This window comes from Artemia sp. Qi Xiang Cuo, chromosome 13 (genome assembly GCF_049724085.1).
Source record: "Artemia sp. Qi Xiang Cuo chromosome 13, ASM4972408v1, whole genome shotgun sequence".
Lineage (NCBI taxonomy): Eukaryota > Metazoa > Arthropoda > Branchiopoda > Anostraca > Artemiidae > Artemia > Artemia sp. Qi Xiang Cuo.
The window spans coordinates 25,618,854-25,641,411 of record NC_142806.1 but is presented as its reverse complement, the minus strand read 5'-3'; the positions used below and the strand labels follow the sequence as shown (position 1 = coordinate 25,641,411).

Here is a 22,558-nt window from a genome sequence, read left to right as displayed (position 1 = left end):
ACCTCGGTTTGCCCCCTCCCCCCCAGCTGGAATTTTGTTTCTTCGGAAATTTTGTCAAAACTAAGATAAGACTGCATAATTCAAGTATCGACAGAAACGAGTCAGTTTTCTTTAGTATACATTTACCTTTATGGTACTACATTTTTCAGTTTTTATTGTCATTTTCACTTGATTTAGGAAAATTGGCCCCAAATTTGCCCTCCTCCCAGGATTTTGATAAAATTACGCCACTGCCTCAGATGTTTTGTGGTCCAGATGCTGACGCTTATCAAGTGTAGCACTTCTTTTCACCTATTGTCTCAATAGTTTTGTAATTCTGGTTCCTGTAGAGTGCCTAGGATTTAGAGTAGGAGGATAGTTGGGCCTTTTTCATTCTTTTCCTTCGTTGATCGGTGACCGCGTTTGAACTTTTCAGGAATCCGGACGTTGAATATGCTCTTTCCTGGTAATTTAGTTTGATATTTTGCCCCATGTTTTCTTGATATGTCTTCTTCCAAAAAGCCCGTCCTTACCAAAATCACTCGTTCACGTTTATTATTAACTGAACAGAAATTATATCAACTATGTTTTTATTCTCGGGGAGCTACTTCGTTATTTTTGTTTAGTAATACAAATAATCGAATGCAATTGTGTAAAAATGTGAATTATTTTTGGTGTAGCTGTACAATATTTTTTGTTGTTGTAGCTGTACAAGTCCGGGTAACTGGGCTCTCTGCTTTTTTGTTAAGTCTTTCTTTATTAATAAATTACTCTCTTCATTAAAAAAGGCAACTAGAGGTAAATATTATGCGTGAAACTTCAAATTAAAAATATGACTAAGCTATTTTTATAATAAAGTATTTATGGGCCTAATGAATTTCTTCGTCAATTTCGACAACTTGAAAGGAAATATATTTATTGAATTTTTTTTAGGGTATATCCTTGCCAGCAATGCATGTCCTTTTGTCGAAGTGGGCACCACCGACTGAAAAGGGAAGGATATCATCATTCACATACGCAGGTACCCTTGTTTTATTTTTTACTGATTTTTTAAATTTTTACTAATTTAGTTTTTTTACTTATTATTTTTTTCATATGAAGTTAGCGTCGTTTTATTTAATTACATTATTAATATATTTTCTAAGTTTTACTTCAACAACATACTTGAAAGAAGACAAAGCAGTCTCGGAATCGAATTTTTAATTAAAAGTAACTTATTATGGTAATGAACAGTTTTCTTAATCCATTCATGACCGACTTTTTCAAATGATAACTTGTGGATGAAGTGAGAAGGATACCCAATATTATTTTAATTAGTGTCAATTAGAAATTTCCTATATAGATAATTGGGCATTGTTCAAAATGCCTGATCAATTTAGAAGTGACCCAATGGGATATAGCAGAATGACAAAGTATATAGAAAATATTATATTCCCCGGGTATTAGGGTAAAAATGCTTGGAATCAAGTGCGCAATTTAAGACAAGTTTTATTCATTTTATGGTGAATATAAATAATTGGGTATTTACAATGCCTGGCTAATTTAAAAAGTTCCAAATGGGATGTGACAGAAGGATAAATCACATAGAAAATACTACATTGCCCGGACATTATACATAATGCTGGAAATCGAGTGAGCAATTGGAGACAATTTTATTCGTATTTCAAAATTTGTATTCAAAATTCTTACAAATACACAAACAAATGTCAAATCCTAAAATTTCCATTTATTAGAGCAGCTTCCACTTTGATGACATTCCCAGTCTCATAGCTTCTCTTCAAGGCACTTGCACTTCTCGGATTTACAGCCAAGTGGACAATAGGCTTGGCCCCAAGTCTCAGATGACGTGCTTGTACATTCTCTTTGTGGAATCTCGAGGAACTTCTTTGGCATAAATAAACTTTCCATTACATATTGTAAATTGATTCCTGAGGTAAAGGTGATTTAGAATTCCATATTTCATGCCTCATTTCTAATGATTGGCACCTGTTACGTTAAGAATAGATGCCAGATATTTATTCGATCACCGCGACCTCTATCGACATCTAGGACTTGAGCTCTAACTGTGTCACTCTTTAGCGGTAGTGTATTTTGGATCAGAGGTTTGAAACATATTTTCAGCTCATTTTCAAATTGCTTGCTGATATCTCTCTAATTTTTAATGTCAGCTTTTCTTTTCTTTTTTTCACATTCGATCATTCGAGGAATCTTGATAACCTCCCTAGGCGCATTCTTCATGATCGCAGACTTGAAAATCAGATGGCTTCGAGATATTTATTTCTCTTTCGTTGCCTGTGCTGCAGCTTTAGATATTTACCTTATTGAGGCATCCTTTTTTCTTGTCCTTTTAGCTACCAAATCTAACTGTTTGATGGTTTGATAAAACCAGGATTTGTTGAGTTGGCCCTCCGGTTTCAAAATACCTCTATTATTGACCACCTAATTTTCATTCCTCAGATTGTCAGCCAAGGGCCTATACAGAATTTTTTTTTTGGGGGGGGGGGCTACCAAAGAAATCTAAAGAAGCGCATCAGAAATTTGTTTATATGCATTTTTGTTACGTTTTTACGATTCAGATTTTTTGTGGGGGAGGGTTCAAACCCTTAACCCCCTTGCCCGCCTGGATACGGCCTTGGTGTCAGCTGTAATAGCCCTATTACAGTAGGCTACTCAAGGGCAAACAGTGCTGTCCAAACGGACTGTTGTCAAGCCAAATATCCATGGCTTCTTTCTCTAAGCCAGAAAATTAGTAAACCGACATATCCGGATCGTCTATTGGTCCAACTACTGGGATTGAGCCTGACCGATTCTGTTAAGTAATCCAAGTTGGACTCAAATTTTTTCCTTGTCATCCTCCTAAAAAGGTAGTATTTGCATTTTTTGTTGTCAAGTTTTAATATTATTTTTATTATTTCTATTATTATGGATTACGAAAGAAATATAAATTATTTCATGAACAATTTTTTTTTATAGCTAGAATCTTTCTTTTTGTAGTTATGAATTCTTGTCATAAAAAAACAAATCACATGAAAAAAATGGAATTTTTTTATGGCAGTGCTGGAGAGTAGGTAAAATTGTAAGTTGCCATCTTTCGACAACGCTAGCCTACAGCTCCAAAGGAAAAATGTGCAGACATCCAAAATCACAAGTTGTCAACTGTTGAAATAGAGAATTTTCAATAAGAGGATAAAATGGTGCTTCATCTAAAAATACCTCGGGCGATCTTTAGAATTTTCATGTCTTTTTATCATATTCTCTAGACATCGGTTGAGTGTGCAGGAGTTTTTTTTCAGCCCTGAGAGGATACAATCGAATAGATTTTTTTTGTTTTATTAGTGTATATTTATTCTTAAAAAAAAAGTCAAACTGTAAAAAAAAATTAGAAAATCATTATTCTTAAGAAAGTCAACGTCTGGGCTGAAAGATAAAGTTTTTTGAAATTGTCTGCTTTCTTTACTTTTCAGTATACCTCTTAACTGCATCTGGTGATTACCAAAATTTGGCTGTAGGAATTCTGACGAATCAGTCCTTGAAACCAATCTCAGCTCCCTTCCCCAATAATATCTGCGTCAAAAGAATAGGATTTTAATGTTGACTCGAAATATGTAAAATTCATCAACTTAATTACCTTAAAAATTTTTGAGGGTGAGACTGTTTGACTGTGAGATATCTTTCTTTTTTCAATCAATATTTCAGCGATTTAGATAGGAAATCATGTCAGTTGCCTGTTGTGTCACAGAGGGTTTGTTAGTAAAAATGAAGATACTTACCTGTTAGCCAGTACACACTCGAGAATTTGGATATATAAAATCAGACAATAACCAGTTCATTGTTGTTTGCATACGGAGACAATTAACTTCGACTCAGTAGAAAACTACATTGTAACTATATTTTAATAAAAATTTAGTGGGTATTTTGGTTAGGTTAGGTTACATTTTGCATTTTGCCCCGCTATACTTGACCCCCCCCCTTTCTAATGTGCAAATATACAGCCCAAATTATATATATCCTATCTATCTCTCAAGTGTCTCAGCTGTTTCAACCAGTAGATTCAAATTCTAGAGTGTGTACTGGCTAACAAGTACCAACATGAAAATAATTTGAGCAGGAATCTATTCTCAATGAGTGGGGGGAGGGGGAGATTCGAAGAGGCACCAAAAAATAGACGAATTTTCTAGGAATGAAAGAAACATCAATGGATTTTAGAAAATCTTAGATCTTAAACTGTGTACAAAATTATCCTGTACACGTAAAATTCATTGTTTACATCAATAACTTGCCTTGCTGCATAGTATTTTTTGATCACGCATACTGGATTTTGTTTATTAAGTGAGTTCTTCTTCGTTTTTCATTCTGTCATTGTATAGTATCTGTTTGTTTTAATTTTATCTTTAAGCTGAGTATTCAGTTGTGTTTTTTTGCCCGTTGATAAATTCTTCTGAATGTTAAGCCGAAATATTCAGGCTTTTATTATTATTTTGTGTCAATAAGTTTTTATTCGTTTGTTTCCACTGACTTCTTTTATATTTTCTTTTATTTTTTTTTATTTGTTTGTCTCTTATCATCTTCTTTTTATATTTTCTTTCTCTTTTTTGCATGCCTGATACCACTATCCTTTCTGTTTAGAATTCAGACTGACTGATTTTGTTAAATGTTTGAGACTATAAAAAGAAAATCTGTATCATATGTTTAGTTTGAAATTATTTTGCTGTTCTAGGTATGTCTCTTGGAACGGTGATCTCTTTGCCGTTTTCTGGTGTTTTGGCTGGCAAACTTGGTTGGGCATGGGTGTTCTACATTCAGGGCATCATGTCAATCGTCTGGTGCGTTTTATGGATATTTCTGGTGTTTGATTCTCCGTTGACACACAAATTTATCAACCCAGTTGAAAAACAATTTCTTATCGATTCAATGAACTTGAAGGCAGTACCTGTCGATGGCGCAAAGAAACAAAAGGTATGGGATTTTCAGATACTTCACAGTGAACCACCTCTCTCTTCCTAAATCTCAATATACTGGAATTTTTTCTTTTGTTTTCATATATTTTGCTGTTTTTTTCTTTGTTGCTGCTTTTACAAATTACTCTCCTTTATTACTCTCCTTTACTTTTCCTTAAAAAACTTATTTTGTGGAAAGTTTTTTTTAATTAATTTCTGTTCGTTTTATATTGACATAGTCTTTTCAGGGAAAAAGAAAATAATACTTTAAATTTTTTCGTTTTTTTAAGAATTTATAGTTTGATCTGCTATTTGTATGCTGGAGAAAAATTTTCAGTAATTTTTAACAACGTACACCTTTTTAAAAATCTGGACACAAAATGTTGGGTTTAATTTAGTTTCATACCTCCTCTAGTTGACCTGAAATGGAAAACTTGATACCATTCGCAAAAAAATCTGTTTACTTTCTTTGATAGCTTAGATACACTTACGCTATTTTGATTTGGTTAAATTTTAAGAGCAGAAGTAGCCCCAAAAGTTTGAACATAATACCCTCAGTTGTTCTTGGGATACTGCTGAGATGCCTTATTGGGAATTAGCATTAACACAGTGCATTTTGATTTAATCTTATGGCAACATTTAGTTTTTAAACATAAAGCCAAATGGGAGGATGGGCGTGGGAGGGGGATTAGTTTCCCTCCAATCACTGTCGACTATTAAAAGGGTATCAGCCCTTTCTATTTTCAATCGAATGAACCCTTTTACAAGTTCCTACGACAACTCCTTCGATACATAGTGCCCTGGTCTACACAACAACAACAGCAAAAAATAATACATTTTACCCACATCAATCTTTACTATAAAAATGTCAAGCCTTCCAATCACTTTCGACTATTAAAAAGGCACTAGTCACTAGGCTACTAGGCTTAGGCTTTTCAATTTCCAATCAAATGAGCCCTTTTTGAGTTTCTACACTTTCTATAAACACCTTATATGCCCCCAGGGCATAAATTACAACCCTTGCCCTAAGGGCTGTGAGGGTGGTTGTAATCCTCTAAGACCTAATTTCCAGAACTTTCAACTACGTTAAACAAAATGGCTATCTCAAAATTTTGATTGGATGTGTCTGGGAAAATGGTGGGCGGGAGAGGGGCGTTAGTCGCTCTCCAATCACTTTCAACTATTAAAAAAGGCACTTGCCCTTTTAATTCCCATTCAAATGAGCTCTTTTGAAGTTACTACGACAACGCTTTCAATAAAAATCGTATTTGCCCCCAGGGCATAACTTACAACCCTTGCCCTGAGGGCTGGGGGGGGTTGTCATTCTCAAAGACCTAATTTCCAGAACTTTTTGCAACGTTGAACAAAATGGCTATCTGAAAAATTGATTGGATGTGTTTTGGGGAATGGTGGGCGTGATAGGGGGGTTAGTTACCCTCTAATCACCTTCAACTATTAAAAAGGGCACTAGCCCTCTCAATTTCCAATTGAATGAGCCCCTTTTGAAGTTTTTACGACAACTCTATCTATGAAAACCTTATATGCCCCCAGGGCATAACTTACAACCTCTACCCTGGGGGCTCTAAGGGGTTTGTCATCCTTAAATATATAATTTCCAGAACTTTCAACTACGTTGAACAAAATGGCTATCTCGAAACTTTGATTGAATGTGTATGGGGAAATGGTGGGCGTGAGAGGGGGTTAATTATTCTCCCCTCACTTTCGACTATTAAAAAGGGTAATTTCAATTTCCAATCAAATGAGCCCTTTCTCAAATTTTTTCAACAATTTTCTACAGAAGCCCTATTTGCCCCCAGGGCATAGTTAAAAGCACTTGTACTAAGGGCTCTGAGGGGGTTATCATCCTATAAAACCCAACTTCAAGAATTTTTGCCAACGTTGAAACAAATGGATATCTCAAAATTTTCATTGGATGTGTTTGTGGAAATGGTGGGCGTGAGAGGGGGGCTAGTTGTCCTTCAATCACTTTCGACTATTAAAAGGGCACTAGCCCTTTCAATTTCCGATCGAATGAGCCCTTTTTGAAGTTTCTACAACATCGCTTTCTATAAAAACCCTGTATGCCCTAGGGCTTACGACCCTTGCCCTGAGGGCTGTGGGGTGGAGGGTTGTCATCCTTAAAGACCTAATTTCCAAAGCTTTTAACTACGTTGAATGAAATGGCTATCTAAAAATTTTGATTGGATGTGTTTGGGGGAAAGGTGGGCGTGAGAGGGGGTTAGTTGCCCTCAAATCGGTTTCGAGACTATTAAAAAAGGGCACTATCCCTTTGAATTTTCAATTGAATGAGCCCTTTTTCAAGTTTCTACGACAAACATTTCAATAAAAACTGATATGCCCCCAGGGAATAACTTATAACCCTTGCTCTGAAGACTGTGGTGGGAGTGTTCTAATCAAAAGGTACAATTTCCCGAACTTTAAGCTACGTCGGACAAAATGCCCATCTCATTATTTTGGTTGGATGTTTTGGGGGAAATGGTGGGCGTGGAACGGATGTAAGTTACCTTCTATTCACTTTCGACTGTTAAAAAGGGCACTAGCCGTTTCAATTTCCAATCAAATGAGCCATTTTTGAAGTTTCTACGACAACGCGTTCTTTAAAAACCTTATATGCCCCAAGGGCACAACTTACAACCCTTGCCCTGAGGGATTTGGGGGGGGGGGGGTTGTCATCCTCAAAGACCTACTTTCCACAACTTTCAACTACGTTCAACAAAATGGCTATCTTAGAATTTTGATTGGATGTGTTTGGGGAAAAGGTGGGCATGAGAGGGGGGTTAGTTGCCCTTCAATAACTTTCGAATATAAAAAAGGGCACTAGCCCTTTGAATTTCCAATCGAATGAGTCTTTTTGAAGTTTCTACGACAACGCTTTCTGTAAAAACTATATATACCCCGGGGGCACAACTTACAACCCCTGCCCTGAGGGCTGTTGATGCAGTGTCCTCCTCAAAAAAATAATGTCTATCTGGAAATCAACTATGCTGAACAAACTACGCTGAAAATTTTTACTGTCTAAAAATTTTGATTGTATGTGTTTGGGGAAAAGGTGGGCGTGAGAGGGCGGTTAGTTGCCCTCAAATCACTTTCGAGAGTATTAAAAGTGTCCTATAGTATCATATTCAAAATTATATTATATTTAACTTTGACGTATGCTTCTAACCAAACCATTATACTTGCGAAAAGATGTCCAATTTCTATTTTCGAACAGATTCAAACAGCACCGTCTTCTGAAACCTAATCAGGTCGTCCATGTGAAATTTTCGACCAGTCAGAGAACCAACAACTGCATCCCAAGATTTTTTACAAGCAAACTCTCTGTGAACAGAACTAAGGATGACTATTCCTTTCATGGACTTCACCAATCGATTCTTCAGCCGGAGCAGTAATCCTTTTAAACTAAACAGCATGAAACATGCAGGGAATTCATCATGAAACGGTATGAGTTTTTCATTGGCGTCGATGGAGAGGGGGCTAGGGGCTTGTGCCCCCTATATTTTGAAAAATACCTTTTGGGGGTATTTTCAATGAAAAAGGCCTCTTTTGGTATTTCTATCATTAAAAGATGAAAAACAACAAGTTAACTCCCCCTGTTTTTGAAAAATATACCCTCTAATCTCTGTGAATTGACGCCACTGGGACTTATCCTGATAAGGGACTATGACCTTACAGTGGCGTCCATCACGGAGGGGGGCACGATACCACCCTAACCTTTTTATCCCCTTTATATTCTGAAAAATTGCTCTTTTTTAGAGGACGTGAGGTATTTTCAATGAACATTTTTTGGGGGGAGAGGGGGACGAGATTGCGTATTTTCCTTTTTATGGGAGGGGGGATATTCCTACCCTAACTTGTCAAACATTGACGCTTTTGGAATATATGAGCCTTATATCAAAATTTTGCTCCCAAGCCGTGAGTCTAACTCTAGTTTGTGGTAATTTCTGTTCATTTTAAGTTGTACTTCATTACTAACATTAATTTATGCAGTATGAAAGCTTCATTTATTCCTTAAAAGTAATTCCTGCTCGCTATACATTTTCGTTGATTATTATCTGACTTGATTTTTACTTGTTTTGGGTTTTAAAACTGAAATTTATTTCCAAAATTTATTTTTTCATGTTTATTTCAAATATGTTAGATCTATTCACCCGTGTAGAGCTGGACGATACTTGGTATCATCCAGCTCTTGGATGATCATTGAAAATGAGATATCGAGTCAAAGCATCGATATTTTCAAAGTCAAAGTATCGATATTTTCACCTCCTACGGTCTTTTTTCACAAACCGCGAATCGAAGACAAAATTCCGAAATCGAAGGCGAATTCCGAGCTGTTTCGTTCAGAAAATGTGACCGTGTTTCCTTATAACGCTGGAGAAGGGAGGTGGTTGTTCTCCCGAAATATATGTTTTTTCATCCAGTACTTTCATTGGCCTTAAAAAACCATTTTCGATCTTCATTTCTTCAGTATTGTTTTTATTTATTAAGCTTGTCAGTGTCACAAAAACCGACTAGATCTGAAAAAAAAACTTTGATTCACTTTTGAAAAGATGTGATATTTTTTTGTTACAAGCTCAAGCTTCCCGTTGCTGTGCAACACATGGCATCGCTTGCCCTGAAGACTGTGGGGGAGTGCCCTGCTCAAAGGTATAATTTCCTGTTGAAGGAAATTATACCTTCAACAGGTATAATTCCAGCCCAGAGTTGAAGAGCCATCTGTTTATTCCGGTATCTGGAAATAGTGTTATTTGTTGATTGTAGAGCGTATAACCCACACTCGAGTTATCCGCATTGTCGGTCATAGATTTGATGGTTTTGTGACAACATTTTTTATTGATTAATAAAGGACTTGAACAATGATTGATTCCCAAAATAATATTGAAAAAGTAAATAACTGAAAAAGACCGTTTCTCAAATAGTAAGCTGTACGAAAAATATGGTTCAATCCCGCTTTCTCGGGCTATAATGAAAAAAAATGCTGAGATAGCTAGGACACGTTATGCGAATAGTTGTTAGTAGTAGTAGTAAGTTCATTTTGTGGGGAGAGGGTCTGGTCTAAGAAATAGGTTTGCATAAAGAAATTATATGGGCAAAATTAAATATTTAAATAGAATAGTTTTAAGTTTCAGGGAAAGAATATTAGCAATGTATGTCGACAGGTACTTACAGGCATTTTTTAGTGCAGGCGATAAATTGTAAATTTATATAAATTTAATTATATATTGTAATTTATAGTATTTTAAATAAATTTAAAATCATTGGCATCGCAATAGCGCAGCCTAAGTAAAGAACGATGTTGGCACAATGTATTGTTTTTTTGTTTTTTTTTTCTTGGTCTTAGACCAGGACACTTCGTATTGAAGGAGTTGTCGTAAAAACTTCGAATAGGGCTCATTCGATTGGAAATTGGAGTGGCTAGTGCCCCTTTTAATAGTCAAAAGGGATTGGATGTCAACTAGCCCACCCCCACGCCCATAATTCCCCCAAACACATCCAATCAAAATTTTGAGATAGCCATTTTGTTCAGCGTGGTTGATTTTCAGATTGAAAATGTGTTTTCAATGATCATCCAAGAGCTGGATCATACCAAGTACCGTCCAGGTCTACACGGGTGAATCGATCTAACATATTTGAAATAAACATGAAAAAGTAAATTTCGGAAATTAAGTTTCAATTTTAAAACCCAAAACAAGTAAAAATCAAGTCAGATAATAATCAACGAAAATGTATAGCGAGTAGGAATTACTTTTAAGGAATAAATGAAGCTTTCATACTGCATAAATTAATGTTAGTAATGAAGTACAACTTTAAATGAACAGAAATTACCACAAACTAGAGTTAGACTCACGGCTTGGGAGTAAAATTTTGAAATAAGGCTCATATATCCCAAAAGTGTCAATGTTTGACAAGTTAGGGTAGGAATATACCCCCTCCCATAAAAAGAAAAATACGCAACCTCGCCCCCCCATCTCCCCCAAAAAATTTCAGTGAAAATACCTCACGTCCCCGAAAAAAGAGCAATTTTTCAGAATATAAAGGGGCCAAAAATTTTAGGGTGGTATCGTGCCCCCCTCCGTGATGGACGCCACTGTAAGGTCATAGTCCCTAACCTGGTGACTAGCAGCACAAATATCATATGTGATGTCGCTCATTCCACACTGGGTACCCAAAAAAAAAACATTCAGATGCCTTGGATAACAGATGAGATCATTTCACTCTGCGACGAAAAGCGCCAACTCACGAACAAGCAAGATAAAGAAAGTAGGGACCGGTACAAGCAACTCAAACGAGCTGTGGAGAAATCCATCAGACGTGCTCATCGTGCTTTTATTAAAGACACGTGTGATCAATGTAAATCGACCTTCAAGAAAGGAGACCCCCACTACATGTATAGAAGAGTGCGGGAATTGGCCAAAAAGAAGGACATCAAAGCGTTCTCCCTTCTCGACGAACATGGAAACCAAATACAATCCACAGACGGAATCCGCTCACGATGGAAAAACAATTTTAAAAATAAACTGAATCTGGACATCCACCCAGACCCTACAATTCTCAACACTTTCCCTATAACCTCTACAGATCCAAGTCCTCCCCCTCTTCACTCTGAAATAGAAGCAGCTATCAGAGACTTGAGAACAAACAAAGCTGCCGGCCCCGATGAAATCCAGCCCGAAATACTGAAAGTAAACTGCAAATCACACCTTGACCTTTACCACAAAATTACCACAGCTGCTTCGAAAATATGTCACTTCCCTTCACCCTGGTGCGAGACCGTGATAATTCTCCTGCATAAAATTGGCTCTAAATCTGTCTACAACAAATATTACCCAGAAAGTCTTACCAGCCACGCAGCAAAAATCCTCATTGGAGTCGTGCTCAGGTGTATACGAGCCATTTTTTAACTGGTCATTCTGGACTACCAAGCCGGCTTCTGACCTAATAGATCAACAATTGATCAGATATTCACTGTTCGGCAGATCATGGAAAAGTATAATGAACTTGGCCGCAGCATCTACCACCTTTTCATAGACTTTAAACAAGCTTTTGATCGGATATGGAGAGAAGGTCTATGGCACATCCTTCTTCACTTTGGCATCTCATCCAACCTGATCTCGCTGAGCAAAGACATGTATATGAAGTTCAGTAGCCGCGTCATGACTGGAGAGCGACTTACCGAGAGCTTCAAAACCTCTACTGGAGTACTTCAAGGTTGCCTAATATCACCGGAGCTGTTTAATCTCTTCCTAACTGCAGCCCTTTCACTCAGTGATAACCCGCCAGGCGCCCTTGTCGGAGCAGTGGTGACAGACAAACTGACATACGCTGATGACATAGACCTAATAGCCGAGTCCCTACAAGATCCACAATCTCAGGCTAACAGCGTTCAGTCGTCCAGCAACCTCTTCGGGATGGCAATCAACACCTCAAAAACGAAAGCCATGCGCTGTTCACACAAATTCGATTCACATGTAAATCTCAGCCTTTAGCTTGGTGAAGGTACCATTGAGTGGGTGGAAGGCTTCGCCTACATTGGGAGCTTACTTCATTATGAGAACAACCAACTCCAAGACATCAATAGACGCCGGGAACTTGCAAACTCCGGTCTTAAAGTTCTGACGCCTATTTGGAGGACTAAAACCTCAACAGACAGTTTAAAATCGACACTGTTCTCTTCCCTCATTATTATGATCGCCGTCTATGCCTGTAAATCTTGGACGCTTAAAAAAGACGATCAACGCCGCTTAGCTGCCTTTGAAACCAAATCTCTGCGACGCATCGCTGGTATCACCTTCCATGACAGAATCTCACACTCCAAGCTTCTCTATAATCTGAGTCAAATATACAATGCTGGACGAAATAAAACTAAAACACCTCAACTGGCTGGGACATACACGAGGCATGGCTAGTACACATATCCCAAAAGTAAGCTTCGATGGAAGAGTAAACGGTTCTCAACCCAGGGGTCACCCTCCAAAGAGACGGAAAGAAAACTTTCCACCTTACAACCTGCCACAACTTTGCCGCCTGGCCAACAACAGAAGTACCTACAAGAGGCACATCAATGAACTGGTTAAAGAAGAGGCCCCAAAACGACCTCCAAGGACGGATGGGACATAAGTCAAGTCAAACTACAGAAAAACCACGGGTCAATTAAGCATGTAGAATCTGATCATCATCCTAAAGAAATATATTATGCAAATAAAAATAATTAGGCAGAGCATAGAACATTTGATACATACTTTTCGTTGACGATTTACCAGGGTAAGAATATGGACTAGGTAAGTGATTTTTCAATATACGCAGACCTTTATTTTGTTGCCTCTGAAGGGGAAGAATATGAGTTTTAAAAGTATTCGAAAGAATAATAGGACAGTAATTTATATATGAATGTACCAGAGAATGATAAAGATATTTCAGGGCTAAAAACGGCAGAATAAATTTCAGACGGTTCATCATTCCAATATTTCTTGACAGTTTCATTCGAAGATAAATTGCATGGCTTTTAAATGATAAATTTGGATCCATTATTATCCCAAGATATTAACTCTTTCAATTTCTACGGATGAGCCTAAACATTAATCGTCATAACATCCGCTGCTGCTCTCCCAGTACGAAAGGAGATAATGAAAATTGTCTTAGCACAATTGATAGACAATTTATTTCTCAGAAACCATAAGAAAAGCCTCTTTAGTGTTGATTAGAACCTGAGCATCAAAGATCTAGAGTCGGGCTGCTGATATTGCATGCCGTGTCATCGACGAATAATATGTTAAGGCCAATATCGTTCACACAAATGGGAAATAGCAGTGGACCTAAAATAGAGCCTTGTGGAACTTCAATTGACTGAGATGGAGATATTGACGAGGAAGAAGTATTGCCCCCGTCGACATACTGATTTCGGTTTTTTAGGTATAACATTATCAAGTCGTTAGTGGGGACTCTTATACCACAGTTATCAAGTTTAGCTTGCAATATTTTATGAGAAATCGTATCGAATACCTTTTGAATGTCTAGAAAAATTGTAAGCAGGAATATCACCTTTGTCGATGGCGTCATGAGCAAACTGAGTCATTGTCATAATAGCATGCTCAATAGAGTGAGACTTCCGGAACCCAAATTTCATCGGGCTAGAAAATTTAGTTTTCATTAGAAAGCTGACTATACGGTTATAAAGGCACTTTTTGAGCAACTTCCCAAATGCAGACAGGATTGAAATCGGCCGATAGTTTGTTGGGTTTTTCGCACAGCATAAATATACATACGAACAGTAGCGAAAAGTCCTATACTCTCCATGAAAGATTTTTGAAACACATCAATCTAACCCTCTCTTCATGACCCCGTATCTTCGCGCACGCGCAATGACAAATGTTTGGCACATTACAGCGGGCTTATACTGTGACCTGACTGAATGCCAAGAAGCGACTGAAACTATTGCGGAGATGTACTGGGAACTTCCCAGCATTAGCGCGCTATGTATGATGTATGTGGTTTTTGGAGAAACTTGTCACTACTGTTCGTGTATATATTTATACTGTGGGTTCTTTGGATCTTCTCCTTTCTACATAGAGATAATTCTTACAGACTTGAAAAAAGAAGGAAATCTTCTGGTTTTAAAACAGAGATTGAACACATGGGATAGCGAGATTACAATATTCGGTGCTATGCACTGAAAATGTGTTTCAGGTGGTGATTTTTATTTTCTTTTCAATTTCTTATTTTTTGAAAAGTATTTCTTTTTATTTTAATTTCTTTAATGTATTACTTTTGTTATAATGATGATGTTAAATTCTACCACATTGAAAGTTTTTTTTTTATGAAACAGGGTTTTAGGTGTTTTTTTTCCACTTAATGAGCATAAATTGCTTGTTACAAGATGCAGGTAGCATTATGGTTCAGAAGAATAATGTCTAATATTAAAAAAAATGTGCTATTTCATATTTTTAAGTCAATGCTGGTATATAAACATGTAAAGTAAGTAATCAATGAAAGATAATTGGATAATACCATCGAGAAGAAATAATTAATATTCAACTAGAAAAATATATTGGAAGTAAGGCCTTATGTGCGTTTTCTTGCATTAGTCGCTTTAACGCTTTATTTTTTTAGGTTCCCGTACCGTGGTTGGATGTCCTGAAATCAATGCCGTTCTGGGCCATTGCAGTTGCCCACACCTGCGGTAACTGGGGATGGTATATGTTCCTTGTGGAGCTTCCCACATATATGAAGCAGATTCTTCGATTTGACATTGCTGAGGTAAGAAATATATTTTTGAATATTTTTTCTTCTAGAAATTAGCGTGCATAATTTTTTTAAATCGGGTAAGAACCACAGCAATTTAGTAAAAGCAACACTGTGTAATGTTAGTAAGAACTGTGATGCTCCACGGATAAATATTGTTTTTTTGGCTCCCCACGGTCCCTCTCTGGGAAAAATGTTTCTAGCTCAAGAACAATGGTTGCCTCCTTAAGGGCAACCTAATGATGAATGAGCCCTAGCCCATGGTAACCAAAAAATTAAGAAGTCGTTTTGAAAGAAACCGTCAAGTTTCGGGGATGGGGAGTTTGACCTACCTTTTGTATATTTAACTTAAATAAGAATACTACTTTAAATGCTGAACGTTGTTAAAATCATAATATTTTTTTGGGGATGAGACCACCACAGTCATGTTCTTAAAAGTCAAATCCAATGTTTATGACCACTACAGGTAATATAGACTAATGAGGATACAAAAGCTTTCGTATTGTTCCCAGCGGCAGTCAGGCACGAACCTTTGGTCACGTATCTGCAGACAAAGATCAGTCCCCGGGTAAACTTGGGACACAATCTTTTGCTATTATAATGTGTTTAAATATCCATATTCATTGGCTCATTTATTTAACAATCACCCACAACAAGTACAAAAAAGTACATATATTATAAAGTATAGAAAAATAAAAGACATACGGACTTAAATATAACAACAGCAACAACAAAAAGACAGATATAATAAGAACAAAAGAGAAAACTGAATGTTATCGAAAGAAAAAAATATTCCTGTTTTACCAAGATTTAAATGGGAATATTTTTCATTTCCTTATTTATATGTATTTGCAATCCCTTTTGCCTACTGGGGGGAACATTGCCTTTAACGGAGTCCATGAGGTAAAGGTAAAGGTAAAGGATGCGGCACTAGACCCTTAAGGTCCAAACCGGCGGTGCTGATCTCCGTTTCGTGGCCCTTCAGCCAGGAAGTGCAATGGGGGGCTGGGGGCCAGCCAACCTATGCTTTCGCAAACCCTTCCTGTTTTACCTTCCCCAGATTTCTCCAGGTACCCAATTAGAGCTTGGTTGACTCTGGCTAAGCTTACAGGGTCACACCACTGACCCGCGTCCCAAACTAAGAAACTGACCACACCAGGGATCGAACCCGAATTCACGGATTCTCAGCCCAGTTTTGTTTTGAGTCCATGAGGGCATCCATATGAAAAATATATGTTCAAAGAACTTAGCTTGAAAACTGAGGAAACAACAATTTTTTTTATATTAGATTTCATGAAACGGAAAAAAAAGACAATATTACAATGCTCTCTGTCTGGTTTTCGATGAGTTGCAAAGCTTAAAGAAAAAATTTGTTTTGAAAGGTAATGAAAAAAAGTGTGTCAAGTAAAGTAAAAGTATATAAAAATTAAAAAAATTAAAGTAATTACCAAAATACACAAAACAATAGCCTACTTGAAAAATCAGATAGGAACTCCTCGTATTTAATTCTTTTTAGTAATGCCGAAGTGTTTTAAACATTTTGAACTTGGTTATCAAACACCGATATTTTAACGCTTTTAAACTCTGTAATTATAAAAGTAATTATAATTATAAAAGTAAATAATTATAAAAGTAAAGCAAAAGTAAAGCATTTTCAAAGTAGTTGGTTCAAAGTAAAGCATTGAAACTTAGATTAAGAAAATCAAATTAAAATTTGTAGTGCTGGGCGTTATTGAGAAAGGCTGTAAGTGTTGAACATTACTGAGTAATATTGATATTTTAATTTAATTTGAATACCAAAAAATATATTTGATGGCTTTATACTTCCTAACTATAAAAAATTCAAGCTTTTTCAAAGTGAACAACAAGATCAATACAGTCACTCCTGGTAAAAAATAATAATAACGAAACACAAAGAAACATGATTAGGTTCTGGGGAAAATACAATATTAAACATTTCTTATTATAGTGGCTTCAGATATTGGCTCAACGGTACTCAGGCTTGTTCAATTTGACGGCCTATTTTATAGGGGTTGCCTCCTTTTAAGTTGTTTTCTTTCTTTTTCTATTATAATACGGACTTTCTTATGGACTAGTAACTTGGGATGTTTAACTTCAAACTCGAAGCAAATACATGTTTGGAATAAAAAGCTGATTCTTTGATTTAATGTTATCAGTATTTAGGCTCTTATGATTTTCTTATTTCTAAGGATCGCTGTTTTTCTACCATTCATTGCTACGAAGAATTCGTTTTGTTTCTTAAGAAAGTGATATACAAAAAACGTTTATGTAAAACTGGAAAGGATCATTCAGTCACAAATTAGAACACAAATTGCCCCTACTAAGGGCCACAACCTATTGGCAGGCAGCCAACCATGGGCCAACACACAATTTTTTCATGGTTTTCCCTACTCTGCTCTCTTTCCTTTGGTCTCCTCAAAATTACTTTATAATCCTCGAATTCAAGGGGGCCAAGGCCCCTCCTGCCCTCCCCTGCGGGTGCATGGAACATAGCTCGAATTACCAGATTACGCAAGAGAAACATTACTGATATTGGTGTCGTGTGTAACTTCTAGTCAAGCTTCTCCGCCCCCTGTTCATCCCTTTCATTTTTTTTTTTGGTCTTAGCATAAATGATCTTGTAGATTAATATTTTGATAGGAAGAAGGGAAGTGGTAAGTAGATGTTACTCTCATTGACGAAGATGAACGTATAGAGTGATGATGTCACGTAGCTCTAAATAAAGATGCAGACACAATTTAATTGACGCTTTATTTTCATTAATTTTAGTTTTTGCCTTTTTTCATAATATCTGAGTATATGCACACCCATTAATGCTAATGATACCTGAATGGCATACCCCTTAATGTTTTAATGTTACCTCTTGGGTCTTGTTGTAATACATTATGTAATTTAGAACGCCAGCTTATCTGCCCTTCCATACCTTGCCATGTGGGTCTTCAGCATGATTTTAAGTTCTATCATGGACAAGCTTCGTAAGGATGGCATTATTGACCAAACAGCTGCCAGGAAAATATGCACAGGGATCTCTTCTCTCCTTCCTGCTATATGCCTGGTTGCTGTCTCTTTCTCTGGATGCAACCGACCCGCTGCTGTAGCTCTCATGACTGTTGGTGTCATGTTTGTATCTGGGATGTACTGTGGATATTTGACAAACCACGTGGACATAGCTCCAAATTATGCAGGTAAGGGCCAATTTGTGAAATTTTTTATAAAGGCAATTTGTCGTGACTATGTCTGCGTGCAATAGGGGGAGGAGATGAGACTTTCAAAAGAGTCCTCTCAATCTCGGAAAAAAGCGGGACGGAAAATTCACTTTGCTTCTGTTTTGACGCTTATGGAAAAGGTTGAACATCAAAATGCTACTTATTCGACCCCCACACCTCTCATAATAAAAAGTATCTGCCATATATGTTATTATTATGGACATAATTGCCAATAGTGAGTCGAGGCTTAGGCCTCTAAGGCTATTGCCTTTAAACCCATTTATATTGCAACATGAAAAAGAAATGATTAGAATTTCCAGCCAAAAATGATTGCTTCACACCGTCATACCCAAAATGCAAGTGCTGCGTGGTACACTATTCTCTATACTATGTATCCTTTTTTAATATCTGGTTGTCTAATAATCTTGATAGACGTTCATGTTGGTTTAGTTTGATTGAACCTAATTTTGTTTTCTTTTTTTTAATCTAATTTCTTACTGTCTTCAAATTTGAGATCGGCTTATGCAAAACTAATCTACCAATTTTAGCCATTTAAAAATCTAATTTCATTTAATAATTGAAGCCATATTTTCAAGAAACCACAATAATTTTTATGAGTTTTTCTGATTTAAACCTAAGAGAACAAGAGCAGTAGCTTCAGTGGGAGGGGGTATGAGCCCAATGATTTTTCGTTCCCATTCCTAGATTTTTAAAAACACCTTTTTTTTGAGGAATTGTCATTGATTTTTTTTTTTGATTTTTTTTATGAAAAAAATTGCCCCCCCCCCGCTTGATTTTGAGAAATAAATTTTAATCCTCCCCCTCTATCACCTTTTTTTCGTGAACTGACGCCACTCACCGAGCGAAATTACTTTGCTACACTTCCCTGTCAAAATGTGTGCTGTAATTTATTGGCTTATTTTTGTGACGTCAATCGTCACGGTTTCTTTTATTTATTTTTTTTAAGTCCCACCTCCGCTCCTCTCAGTAACGACAACTTTAAAAACAAATTTAATTTGAAATCTTACACGTCACCTACTAACCACTATGTACTAAGAAAAAATATTCCATAGAAAAAAAGCCTTTCCCATAATAAAAGGCGTCCTCCCAGTACAGGAAGCCCTCCTTACGGAAATCTTTCTTACTACAGTTTTTGAGCCTAAAATATTATTGCTCTACCATATATCCAAAAGACAGGCCAAATAGCCCCGCCTTTTTCTGCTTTGTTGAATTTACCTATTGGCTCTATGCCAAACTTTGAGCCAGTTCATTTGCAGGAAATTTTAAGCAAGTAAAAAAAGCGAAGAGTTTTTATTCACAATATTTTTGCATAAAAATAGCCTTTCCCGTAATAAAAGGTGTCCTCCCACTACAGGAAGCCCTCCTCACGGAAGCCTTTCTTACTACAATTTCTTGAGCCTAAAATATTATTGCTCTACCATATATCCAAAAGACAGACCAAATAGTCCCGCCTTTTTCTGCGTTGTTGAATTTACCTATTGGTTCTATGCCAAACTTTGAGCCAGTTCATTTGCAAGAAATTGTATTCAAGTAAAAAAAGCGGAGAGTTTTGATTCACAATATTTTTACATGTAAACTCTCTGTTTTTGTGTTCAAGCCATTGAGTAAATGATTATTATGTGAAAACTTTGAAACATTACTTTCTCTCTCTTCTAATATTATAAGAACAGGGATATACGAGATTCTAGAAATAAAATCTTCGGACGAATGGAATTTGGTGAAGTACAACTAAAAATGTGAGTTGATTGAATGCTATTAGGTACTGTTGGAAAGATTCCTCATGGTAGGTATGAGCATGTTGAAATTTAAAGGGTACTATAGGCTAGATTTTACATAATTGAGTTCACAATTTTTTTTTTAATTTATTTATTAGCTCTTGTTATTATTCTGCATGCTGTCATGACCCTATGTTATTCATACAATTTCCAATCGACTCAAGTTGTTCCGTGCCATAAGATACCATATATTTTTTTTTACCATAGAGGGTTTTTCTAATTGTTTTTAGTTATTTCTAATTAGTCTCTGCTCTGCGTGACTTTAATTTAAATCCTCTAAAAATTACCGTTATTTGAAAGGGTTTAGAATCAAACTGAAGCAAAAAAATTAAAAGAAAATAAATTAAAGAGGAGATTTTATCATGATCATCACAGTTTATCATAATAAAAAATATGGTGTTGTTTCACCCCCCCCCCCACCCACCCTGAAGAATTAGAAAAATGTCCAAAACAGGATGGTAAGCTACATGCACTGCTGTAATAAAAATGTGGTTACCAAATATTTCCCCTTTGGTGGCATAAACCTTACAAATAAACAGCAATACTCAAATAAAAAAATACCCAAAAGAAGGATACAGAGTTAAAAATCCTACTTACTAATAAGGTTCTTCTTAATTACTTTCTTAAACGTAGATATATCACTAATTTATTTTCATATTCCGACCAGAAGGGTAATAACTTCTAATCACAATATGATGAATAGAGAAAGTTGATTGCTTTACAAAAAAAAAAAAAAAAAAAAAAAAAAAAAAAAAAAAGAAGTATTAGCATATATCGAGGACGGAATGTCATAATTCTGAACCGAAGATCTCAACTGCGCTAAGCTATCAAAATGCGAAATGTGTTCATTGTGTTGCAGCTCAAAAATGACCAAAATGGACTCCTTAGCTAAACAACCGAAAAATCTTTACTGTTGGAATATAACAGTTCAAGAAGCTTTAAGAGTACTTAGTCCTTGGACTAGTTGAAGGAGCTGTAGCACCGCAGCGCTTTGGGCACGAATCCCGTTCCGTTTGTACTTTTTTTTAATGGGGTTGCTCGATATCTTCCCATACTTTTTAAGAAGCGCTTTAAATTCGATGGAAAATTCCTTACTAACCCAGTCTACCCTCAAAACCAATCACTATCCAATTGTTTGTTCCTTTAATTGGTGTAAAGAGTGCTTTCTGGTAACATTTTTCTATTTTTCAAGTGGCCCCAAAATTCGTACAAGAATTACAGAATGGTGCTTCTGCCAAATAAAGGGGGAAGAGGTTTACTAATACTATTCTGCGAATAAAAACGCAGTTGTAACTCGCTATTTAAACGAACAAACTTACTTTCCTCTATAACAACTATGCCGCGCTTAGAACTACAAAGAAATTTTTTTTTTTTTTTTGCAAAAAGACATCTTAAGTAGGTATTTTAAATAGATACTGCCGCATTTGATAGGCTTCAACTGTGTAGTTGACGAGTTTTATTGACGCTGCGGTTTATTTCAGGTACTTTGATGGTACTTACCAACACTGTGGCAACCGTGCCTGGATTTATTGTTCCTATTTTTGTTGGGGAATTAACTCATGGTAATCAATCACATGAACGTTGGCAAATTATTTTCTGGGTCACAGCTGTGATTTATATCGTACAATTAATTTTCTACACTCTATTTGCGTCGGGCGAGGAGCAACCATGGAATAAAAAGTATACTAAAGATGGAGACAGTGTTGAAGCCGGTGAATTTTTGGGACACTAAGTAGTGCTTTTAGTGATAATATGAATTATGTGTATTTTATCAGCTGTTTTTAAACCAAAGTTTTATGGATCATATGTGTTATTTTTATTTCTCTCATCCTCTCCCACTTTCTATTCTTTTCTCTCTCCTCTCCCCTCTTTCTCCTTAATCTCTTCACACTGTAAAATTGGAAACTGTAAATAAAATATTTTTTTAACTAGTTTTTTGTTCCTAGCAAAAATATAACTTTTGGAGGATCTAATATTTAAACATCAAATTCTCTCTGCCTTTTAAAGCCTTTACGAGAGAGCTGCAGCTCACTTGTCTATCCCACTTGAATAGTTTTTCTGACCGAAAATAAACAAACACAAACGACAAAAATATCTAGGCACAAACATGTGTTCTTCTCACTTTAGTTTAAGGATTCATTTCCTAAGAGCTTACTCGGATGCTAAAAAAGATTAGGAGCTTTATTCCATTTTCAGGGAAAAAGTCACCAATTCACGGTAATTTTTTTCCGTGTTCACGGTAAATTAGCACCAATTCACGGTAATGTATGTGGGGCATGTATTTTACAGAATCTAGGAAAGGGGGAGGGGCAATATTGTTCTTTGTTTTAAATGAATATGCAAAAAAAACATCTTTCAGTGA

General features: G+C 36.4%; 1 protein-coding gene across 1 annotated transcript in view; it reads left to right on the top strand.

Annotated features, from left to right (window-relative positions):
- LOC148945119 (sialin-like) overlaps positions 1-22,127 on the top strand; it is a 149,223-nt gene extending 127,096 nt beyond the window's left edge. The window contains exons 4-8 of the mRNA XM_089099528.1: positions 913-1,000; positions 4,697-4,935; positions 15,042-15,188; positions 18,091-18,379; positions 21,678-22,127. Of these exons, the coding sequence (XP_088955654.1) occupies positions 913-1,000; positions 4,697-4,935; positions 15,042-15,188; positions 18,091-18,379; positions 21,678-21,928 (1,014 nt within the window). The 3' untranslated portion in view covers positions 21,929-22,127. The remainder of the gene's footprint in view (positions 1-912; positions 1,001-4,696; positions 4,936-15,041; positions 15,189-18,090; positions 18,380-21,677) is intronic.
- Positions 22,128-22,558: the final 431 nt, after the last annotated feature.